The 10,663-nt window shown below is 41.4% G+C and overlaps 1 protein-coding gene across 3 annotated transcripts; it reads right to left on the bottom strand.

Moving 5' to 3' along the window:
• Positions 1-3,560: 3,560 nt before the first annotated feature.
• On the bottom strand, positions 3,561-10,186 carry LOC144071163 (transmembrane protein 168-A-like). Of its 3 annotated transcripts, none has more exons than XM_077596026.1 (5): positions 8,681-10,186; positions 8,473-8,603; positions 6,299-6,573; positions 4,810-5,378; positions 3,561-3,832 (listed from the first exon to the last, which is right to left on the bottom strand). In XM_077596026.1, the coding sequence occupies exons 1-4, from the start codon at positions 9,806-9,808 to the stop codon at positions 4,849-4,851; spliced, it is 2,064 nt and encodes a 687-aa protein (XP_077452152.1). In that variant the 5' UTR covers positions 9,809-10,186; the 3' UTR covers positions 3,561-3,832; positions 4,810-4,848. The 3 variants fall into 3 exon arrangements, with proteins under 3 accessions (XP_077452152.1, XP_077452153.1, XP_077452151.1); XM_077596027.1 differs by having other exon boundaries at positions 3,561-3,818; XM_077596025.1 differs by having other exon boundaries at positions 3,561-5,378.
• Between the last annotated feature and the right edge of the window lie 477 nt (positions 10,187-10,663).

Here is a 10,663-nt window from a genome sequence, read left to right as displayed (position 1 = left end):
CATGTATGTATATACATGTATATATATGTATGTATATACATGTATATACATATATATATATATACGTATATACATGTATATACGTATATATATGTATGTATATATATGTATATACATGTGTATGTATATACATGTATATATATGTATGTATATGTATGTATATACATGTATATATGTATGTATATATATGTATGTATATACATGTGTATATATGTATGTGTATATATATGTATGTATATATTTGTATGTATATACATGTATATGTATGTATATACATGTGTATATATATATGTATGTATATACATGTGTATATATATGTATGTATATACATGTGTATATATATGTATGTATATACATGTGTATATACATGTGTGTATACGTGCGTATATACATGTGTGTATATGTGCGTATATACATGTGTGTATATATGTGCGTATATACATGTGTATATATACATACATGTGTATATATACATGTGTGTATATACATGTGTGTGTATATATACATGTGTGTGTATATATACATGTGTGTATATATACATGTGTGTATATATATATACATGTGTGTGTATATATATATACGTGTGTATATATATATATACACGTGTGTGTATATATATATATATACACGTGTGTGTGTATATATACGTGTGTGTATATATATATATACGTGTGTATGTATATATATATACGTGTGTATGTATATATATACGTGTGTATGTATATATATATATACGTGTGTATGTATATACATATATATACGTGTGTATATATATATACGTGTGTATATATATACACGTGTGTATATATATATATACACGTGTGTATATATATACACGTGTGTGTATATATATATATACACGTGTGTATATATATATATACACGTGTGTGTGTATATATATATATATATATATACATGTGTGTATATATACATACATGTGTATATATACATGTGTGTATATACATGTGTGTGTATATATACATGTGTGTGTATATATACATGTGTGTATATATACATGTGTGTATATATATATACATGTGTGTGTATATATATATACGTGTGTATATATATATATATACACGTGTGTGTATATATATATATATACACGTGTGTGTATATATACGTGTGTGTATATATATATATACGTGTGTATGTATATATATATACGTGTGTATGTATATATATATACGTGTGTATGTATATATATATATACGTGTGTATGTATATACATATATATACGTGTGTATATATATATACGTGTGTATATATATACACGTGTGTATATATATATATACACGTGTGTATATATATATACACGTGTGTGTATATATATATATACACGTGTGTATATATATATATACACGTGTGTGTATATATATATATATATATACATGTGTGTATATATACATGTGTATATATATACACGTATATGTATGTATGTATATATACATACATAAATATATATTGTTGAGCATCACTACTGATAGATATATATTGTTAGAAAGGTAAGGCTAATTGGTATGTAGCTTTTAGGGCCCGTTTCGACATTTGAGACGAGATTGTGCCGTGTTCGGGATCACCCGTGACAATCAGCATTTTGGCGAAGGTTGTGTTAAATGTGGACATGCTTTATTATTTCAAGTCGGGGTTGACCTGTGAGTGCCATGCTTCCTGAAGTGAAGGGAAGAAGGGCGGCGCTTTAGTAGATTGTAAACAAGCATTTTGGAGTGTTTTTGTTGTTGTTTTGTTTGCTTTTTTTGCGGGCTGGAAAATGGCCGGCTAGATCACCAAGGCATCCTGTTACTTGAAGCAACCTTTTACGTCGGCTCACTTCAAAGACCAAAATGTTGAAGATTTTTTTTCCATTGCAGAAGCCATAAAACACTTGTTAGACGCACCAAATCATTTGCACCTTATTTAACTCTGTTTACATTCCGTCACTCTGAGTCTTATGGATTTTTGTTTCAGTCACGTTGCAATAGCTAACCTCTTTATTTTATAATACAGGGTGTTCCAAAATGTTTGACCACATTTCAGAAGGCCAACCATTTGGACCATTTTTGCAGCTTGTGCAGAAACGTTGCGAGTGTTTGCGTGTAACGTTTGGCATTTCCATTTTTCCAGGTTAAGAGATGTCATTCACTTGAAAAGAAAAGGCATTGTGTGAGTGAATATGCTTGGACTCGCTCAAGACAGTGCAGCATGCCAACTTCACCCATTTTGCAAAGAAGGCACCAACTACAAAACACATTAGGACTTGGAGCAAAAATTCCAAGGAAATGGCAAAAATGTGGCTTTCCACACTTGTTCTTCCGAGGACTACACGATGCGAGAAGACTTCATGAACCTACTTCACTGGTAAAAAAAAAAAGAAAACAGGTAAAAGTTAGCTTTTGCTAAAATGATAGGTGCTACTTAAAATATCAGATCTCATGTCCTAGTTGGTATGACAGCATACTTACCCGTGTAGTACTTGGATTGTAGTGCTCACTTAGCCTGTGATGTCTCGAATTTACACATTCTAAAGGCGGCTTGTGGCCTAGGTGGTAAGTAGTTAGTGCGTCACAGCTCTGGCGACTTGGGTTCAAATCCTGATGGGTGCTGTGTGGAGTTTGCCCTGTCATCGGTTGGCCACTGACTCTTGGTGTACCCCCCTTTGCCAGAGTCGGGGAGGGGATGCCTAGGGTCTTGATGTCCCCCACCCCAGAATCAGTGGCCAGCCGACGACAGGGCAAACTCCACACAGCCCCGATCAGGATTTGAACCCAAGTCACCAGAGCTGTGACACATTAACTACTTACCACCTAGGCCACGAGCCGCCTTTAGAATGTGTGTAAATTGGAGACCTCACAGGCTAAGTGAGCAAACACTCTGCCACTTGAGTTAACATAAGAGCTTACAGGGTCGGTTTCCCATCCAAGTACTACACAGGGTAGTATGCCTTAAACTCAACTAGGGCATGAGATCGGATATTTTAAGTAGCATCTATCATTTTAGCAAAAGCAAACTTTTACCTGTTTTTTTTTTTGACCAGTGGAGAGTAGGTTCATGAAGTCTTCCCGCGTGGCGTAGTCCTCGGAAAAACAAGTGTGGAAAGCCACATTCCTTGAAATGTTTGCTCCAAGTCCTAATGTGATTTGTACTTGGTACCTTCTATGCAAAATTGGTGAAACTGGCATGCTGCACTGTCTTGGACGACTGACTGATAACACACAAAATGCCTTTTCTTTTCAAGTGAACGGCATTTCTTAACCTGAAAAGATAGAAATGCCAAATGTTACACACAAAAACTTGAACCTTTTCTAGAAAAACATCCATTTTTTTAATTTAAGTTTAGCAATAATGCTTCAGTGAAATCCAGAAGCCCAAATTTGATGTGGGGAAGCCATTTTCTGATTTGTGTCCTGGTCAAAGATGGTAAAAAGAAAAACCTGACCGATGCTGCTGTACTACTACCAAATGTTATGTTTTCGATTAAAGTACACAAAAGACCTTACACCTTTGCAATGTTGTCTTTTCCTAGCGTAGAAGTCAAAATCAAAAAATGTCACTAAAGCCAATTGAGAAGAGCATATGCCAACTTTATTACATTTTAAGTCATTGGCACACATAACATAACATAGCATCAACACTATAGGTTTTAAAGCATTAGCATTTTTTATCAAAAAGCAGTTGTAAAAATATTGCTTGCATAGATAGGTTAAAGAAAGTTTTGCATAAATGAAACTCACCCATTGAAACCACAGTGAAGGTCATCGAATCGAGTATGCGGAGACAAGTCCACGTTTTTAAAGTTGCTAATGAAGGCTTCATTCAACCTGTTGGTAAACCACTTTGGTCATTGTGAAAAAAAAAAAATAATCAGAAAGCGTACTTTGGAAGAAAAAGGCACATTGGCAAATATTTCACAGTGACGTGCAATAGTTTACGAGCAGCAACATTTGTGCCGATTGCATCAACTTTGGAAGATTAGCGTCAAGAGTCAACTAGCCACATTAGCTCGCAGGCATTCCTGGTTATTAAAGAGTGCATTAATAGACTATTTTGGGTCACTTGGTCAATGAGATTAGGCAGGTAATACTGGTTTAGCGGGAACTCGTATTTGGCTCGTATTCAAAATATTTTTAGGTAAGAAAAAATGAGCTGATATAATGGAGTAGTACTCACTCAATTCCAAATTATTATTTTATCAAGCCGTTTTTCCAAAACTAAATGGACGCTTTAGGTTTTGGTATAAAAAGGCACTAAACTTTTTAAGTCTTAAATCTCAGGTCATGTTCAAATCTTTACAATAACAGTCTGATTGGGATATTAAAAGTGCTTATGAAAATGAGGTTAGCAAAAATCGAGATCGGCCATTAAATGAAGATCGTTTAAATAGAGTGAAATGGCTGTAACAGTAGGTTTTCATTCAATATGTTTCCCTATTGCTTCGAAAATGCGACTTCAGTATAAAATTACTCTTAATGCTCAAGCTGTGATAGCTTACAAAAAAATCTGTCTGCATTAGAGCAGCTTTAATGCAAAATTTCAAAGTGCAAACTAGTCTCGGAACAAAGTCATCGATTTCCAATCACGCATCATTTTCACCATTTAATCCCGTCACCTTGCGAGAATCAAAATTGGTAAATACTCATCGTCCCTCAACTCATTTGGCCCCATTGATTGTGATAAACATCCAATTCTGACAATAAAATTGGACGTCCATCGCAGTCACAATCCCAATAAATATCCTTAAATTTCAGCCACGCGAGGCATTTGTTTTACATTTTGGTCAGTAACGAAAAGTCCGCCGGTAACAAAACTCACCGGTTTGCAGGCGTGTCCCTTTGGTAACAAAATGGCGTCCTAAGACCTCACCAGTTTGAAGCCGTGTCCCGTGTCGAGCGCGGCGGGAGGAAACCACTTGAGCTTGAGCCTCTTGACGCAGCGCAGGCAAGCGCCGCACGGCCACAGCAGGTTGAGTCCGCCGCACCACAGCGCCGCGCGCACCATCGGGTGAGCCACGCGCGGGAAGTACGCCCTCCAGTGGTCGGCCAGCTCGCCGCCGGGCAAGTGCGGCGCGTAGTCGCTCCAGCGAGGGGACACGCCGTAGACGGCGGCGGGCGCCCCGGCACGCCGCGCCCACGGGTCGCCGCCGTCCCCGTCGCAGTTGTGTGCCACCCAGTGGGAGAGGAAATCGCCCGGGTGGCGTTGGGCCGTCCGCGGGGGAGCGGCGGCGGCCTGCACGGCCAGGTGGACGCCCTCCGCCCGCCGGGCCGCCTTGACCGTGGGTAGCGAGTGGTCGCAGTCCAAGACCAGGATGAGACGGGAGCGGTACGCGCCGTTCTTCTCGCGCCACCAGTCCAGGAGTTGATCCAGACTTAGCGTGTCACCCCCTAAGTACAAAAAACAACCACTAATTAGCCATGACTTGTTCATATTCGTTCGTATTTTTTTTCCCACGACAACGCACTCGTTTTTGCATGCGCGTTGTGCGTTTCCTGGTCCTAGGAGGAACTCGTCTGAATTAATCGTTCCGTGCTCGTAAATATTGTTATACACGAAAGATATGCAAAAAAGACCTGGCTTGGTCGCATCACGAAATTTTGATCGCATGACGGGCGAATTATTCGATCGAAATTTCCGCCATAAGACGAGAATTTTGTATGACGAGCGGTCGTATGACGAGGTACCACTGTATTGGGATTTTAAAAAAGTCGTAATGTTACGATATTGAAGTTGTCCTCTTTTTTTTAACGTTAGGGCACAACATAGTATTTGACGCCATATTAGAAGATTTAAGAAATATTGGGAGGGAGTCATTCAATTGAGATTTAAAAACGTGACATTACTTAATTTTAAATTACGTGAACCGGCATTAGGTCGATGTAAAAATGTTGGAAGATTTTGGAATTGCTTCTGGGGTTTATATGATTCTTGTTGATAAAACCAGTATGAACACAATTCTCAAATGGAATTTACAATTTTAAGTCTAATTCATCATCATATTTAAACATTTTCAAAGTCTGATTCATTATCAACAGATTCACCAAATCATTGATTCCATTCTTCTTGAGTTCTTTTTTCTAAGTGTGAGCACAGGCCAATAGAATGGGCTCTTGCGCGCCCTCTGGCGGACAAAGACTGGTATTACGTCTTCCTTTATAACGGCTACGGACAGTTTTTCACCGGAATTGTGTCATAAAAGACCGTGTATAAAGCGCACCTGAACTTTGCCTGAGTTTTTCGGTACAAATTGAGCGTGTTATATTCGAATAATGACGGTAATCGTGGAACGTTGAAAAAAGGAACCCACCTGCGAGCGCCCAGTCGCCCGAGCGATGCGTGTGGCCGCTGTAGAAGAGCACGTAGGTGTCGTGGCGTGGGCCGTCGGCGGTGCGCAAGTCCATGAAGGCCTTGAGCTTGGCCCGCAGCGCCTCCAGCGTGACGCCGCCGGTGGAGTAGTCGCAGCCAAATGCCTCGATGAGGTGGCGCGACAGGAAGCGCTGGATGTCGCTCAGCATGGCCGTCGAGCGCAGGTTCAGCTGTTGCACCTGCTCAGGCGGCAGCAGCACGGGCTGCCCGTCGGGACTGTTCCAAAACAAAAAACAAAAAAAATGCATTCAGGATGTACGAATAAACTCTCACCTGGGAAAATTTCACTTCACGTTTTGCATTCTAAATAAAAACAGACCTATACATCTTAAAGTCTTTTTTTCTTTGGGTGGTTGGCAGACAAAAAGCCAATGTTATGGTCACTGTTTGGGTGAGGAGAGTGGTTACGTGTTCTTTTTGCACCACCTGGTGGCCAAAAGCAAGAACTGGTAAAAGACAAAGCTTTCGTGCGTTCCTTGTTGGAGGCAACTCTTTAGCTCATGAGGCTACTATTGTCAACCTAGAACACAGGTGTCAAAGTGGCGGCCCGGGGGCCAAAATCTGGCCCGCTGCACCATTTTGTGTGGCCCGGGTAAGTAAATCATGAGTGCCGACTCTGTTTTAGGATCAAATTAAAATGAAGAGTATAGATGTATATTAAATTTCCTGATTTTCCCCCTTTTAAATCAATAATTGTAAATTTTTAATCCATCTTTTCTGTGTTTTTAGTTCAAAAATAATTTTGTAAATCTAAATATATATATATATATATATATATATATATATATATATATATATAAAGCTAAAATAAACATTGTTTTAGATCTATAAAAAAATATATATATTTTTTCTGTTTTCCACTTTAATATGGAACATAATAAAAAAAATGGTTTCCTTTTGAAATGAAAACCAATTATTAAATAAATGATTTTCTCTTACTAAGAAAAAAACCTCAAATAATCTATTTTAAAAAATGAATATTTAGGGTTTTTAATCCAGTTCCTTTAATCCATTTATAAAAACAAATATCTAAATATTATATCTAAAATGGTCCGGCCCACATGAAATGGAGTTGACGTTAACGTGGCCCGCGAACCAACCCAAGTCTGACACCCTTGACCTAGAACCTGATTGCTAACGGCTAGCCATGCTAACGTAGGCACTATTTTTCTGATGATCGGAAAATAGGACTATACAAGGATTATTAAACAATAGGTCAGGAAATCAATCAAACATACAATCAACTATCGAAAGGAATAGCAGGCATTTTTTTAAAAGATGCTCGTCATCGTAGCGTACTTTGAAAGTTCACTGACATATCGATGAGATAAAAGTGCCGTATTTTTCTAATAATTAGTCGCACTAGCCAAAGAATACGCAATTCATTGAAGGGGAGTCACTGGAATATAAGTTACACAACAAGGGTGTCAAACTCGGGTTGATTCGTGGGCCGCATTAATGTCAACTCCATTTCATGTGGGCCGGACTATTTTACATCTAATATTTTGATTTTTTAAAACCGTATCAAAAGAACTGGATCAAAAGCCCTAAATAGTCCGTTTTTAATAGATCTAAAACAATGTTTTTTTTGCTTTTTTTTCTTAGTAAGGGAAAATGTTTTCATTTCAAAAGGAAATATATATTTTTTAAATATGCTCAATATTAAAGTGGAAAACAGAAAATATTTGTTTATATTCATTTTTCGATTTTACAAAATGCCTTTTTGAACTAAAAACACAAAAAATGATTAAAAAATTGCAATAATTGATTTAAAAGGGGGAAAATTAGGAAATATAATGTACATCTATAATCTTCATTTGAATTTGGGCACTTATGATTTACTTTCTCGGGCCGCACAAAATGATGCGGCGGGCAAAGTTTGGCCCCCGGGCCGCCACTTTGACACCTGTGTTATACAACATCAAACTAACAGCACCTGTTAATTAAACGTTATCTTTTAAGATAAGTATGGCCAAAACAAAAACATAAGCTCTTGGGCGGTTAAAGTCGAACGAAATAAATAAAAGTCGCGGGACCATCCAAATTATGAAAGAGTGCGATTTATAGTCCGGAAAATACGGAACAGTGCGCGCTATATTTTATGTGGCGACGCACCTGCAGTAGTTGGTAGGAATGACCACGCCATAGGCCACACAGGTTCCTCCCAGGGTGCCGCCTAGTTCGTGAAACAGTCCGTGGAAGATGGACTCCAGCGCAAGAACCAGTAGGAAAATGCTGTTGGACTCCTGGAAAAAAATAATATTATTTTTAAAAATCACAACAAGGCTACGCTCTTTTTGCTAGCAGAAGGACATTTGCTTACCTGCCAGGACAGAACGGCCAGAGCCACGGTGGACAACAGCGTGAAGCGCATCAGCCGTTCGGAAACCAGGCAAAAGTGTCTCATGCCCTTGGACGCCATGATCTTGTCCAAGCGGCCGGCGCCGAGACCCTGGAGCAGGCAGACCCTCTGGCAGTCGTCGAGCTTCCCGTGAAAGCCCCACAGGCTGAGCAAGAACACCAAGTGGCAGACGGCCCAGAAGAGAACGCACGCCACGAACGCCGGGACGCCCAGATACCACGGGCTCAGGTGTCCCATCACTCGCGCCGCCAGGCCCAGGAAACCCAGCTCCAGGAGCAGCAGGGGGAGCAGGGAGAGTCGGCGCCAGAGGCCGCGACGGCGCAGGAGCGGCTCCCAGCGCTCGGTCACGGAGAGGCCGGCGAAGGAGACGTCCAGCAGCGGCTCGGACAACACCAGGCAGAAGAACCCGCCGAGGGCGAAGGCGTCGGCTCGGACCCGGAGGCTTTGGGAGAAGACGTCGGCGGCCACCACGGCGAAGACGGCCAGGTTGCTGAGCGCCAGCGCCGCCTTCACCCGCAGCGCCGTCACGGCGGCGCCCAGGGCCGCCGCCAGGGCCGCCACCCTCAGGGCTTCCGGCAGGACCAGGACGGTGCCGGCGGCGGCGAAGCCCATCAGCTGGAGTCGCTCGGCCGAGGTCATGAAGCCGGGTCGGTACCTGGCGTAGCCCAGCATCCTCTCCAGGAGGGCCCACAGCGTCCTCAGGGTCACGCTGGAGAGCAGGAGCCCGTTGGCCACTTGTTCCCGGACGTCGCCCTCCAGCTTGGGACTGTTGACGAAGCACAGCAGGCCCAGTAGGAAGCCGAACCAGAGGTTCAGGAGGCTGAGGCTCAGCCGCTCCTTGCCGCAGTAGCAGTACAGGACGCCGGCCAGAAGCAGGACGAACAAAGCCAGGACGAAGACGGCCAGCAGGGTGGACTCGGCCGTCGTCTCCCAGCGGACGTAGAGGCCGAGACACAGGGCCACCAGCATGTTGAGGCCGGACATGTAGCCCAGGCAGCGGACCGAGGACCACAAAGCGCCCTCGCCTTCGAACTGCCTCATGGCCGCCCGGAGCCAGTGACTAACCCAGTAGCGCACGAAACGCACCATATTCTTCGTTTGTGCGCGTAAAAACAAGCACGCCTGTGTTTTAAAAGGGCATTTTCTACATTTAGGGAGCAGAACGGCTCGAAAAATACAACATTTCGCGAGGTTGCTAACTTGGAGAAAAGTGGCTAGCTAGCAAGTTAGCATGCTTCACCGGTCGACGCCAAGGAGCTCAATGGCGCTGGTTATGAGGGGGGAAATTAGCATTTTGCTGGCGAATTGCATATTATTATTAGAAATGGGCTTTACGGTGACTTGAAAAGAAGCAAACTGGCCTGCGAAGGACGGAGCGACGTTTCAGTTGAGGAAGTTTCGACGCGTCCAAAGTTTGTAAGACGCCATGTTTGATGAGTGAGCAAGTCCGTCTACGGTGGCCGCAAAGCAACAAAACGGACGCCTCTTCGAAAAAAACTCATTTTTCGATTCAAAATCAATTTTAACATCATGTAAACAACACACGCCAAAATCATTTAAACCCTTCATGCACAAACTAATAAATATTTGATATCCAATCGTAGTATCAATCAAAAATGGGAATCATTTAAACAAAATGGATGACTTCATTAAAACATTGATTTTAGAGGGAAATTAATCATTTAAATACTATAGCACCATGTATTCATTGACAATGAGTCAAGGCATCATTTACAGCCAGTCAAAACACATCTTTGTTGTTTTCACTTTAGCTAGCAAAAACAAAAAAATATGTATATTCCAACAATTTCTAACTTGTACAATAAGAAAGGTTATGCTAAAGTATGTTAAAACTGTAGCTTTCCAAATTTACTTCATTTGCCTTGAGTTCATTTCAGCTAACAAAACCAACTCACCAAATTACAGTAATTTGTGCTAATTTCA

This window comes from Stigmatopora argus, chromosome 3 (genome assembly GCF_051989625.1).
Source record: "Stigmatopora argus isolate UIUO_Sarg chromosome 3, RoL_Sarg_1.0, whole genome shotgun sequence".
Taxonomy (NCBI): Eukaryota; Metazoa; Chordata; class Actinopteri; order Syngnathiformes; family Syngnathidae; genus Stigmatopora; species Stigmatopora argus.
Note: the sequence above shows the minus strand (reverse complement) of the source record. Positions and strands in the feature narration are given on the sequence as shown.

Coding starts and splice junctions, on each gene's coding strand:
- LOC144071163 (XM_077596025.1), bottom strand. CDS start 9,808: ATGGTGCGTTTCGTGCGCTACTGGGTTAGTCACTGGCTCCGGGCGGCC. Junction 8,604..8,680: donor TGGCCGTTCTGTCCTGGCAG/GTAAGCAAATGT, acceptor ATTTTTTTCCAG/GAGTCCAACAGCATTTTCCT. Junction 5,379..6,298: donor GGGCGACTGGGCGCTCGCAG/GTGGGTTCCTTT, acceptor TTTTGTACTTAG/GGGGTGACACGCTAAGTCTG.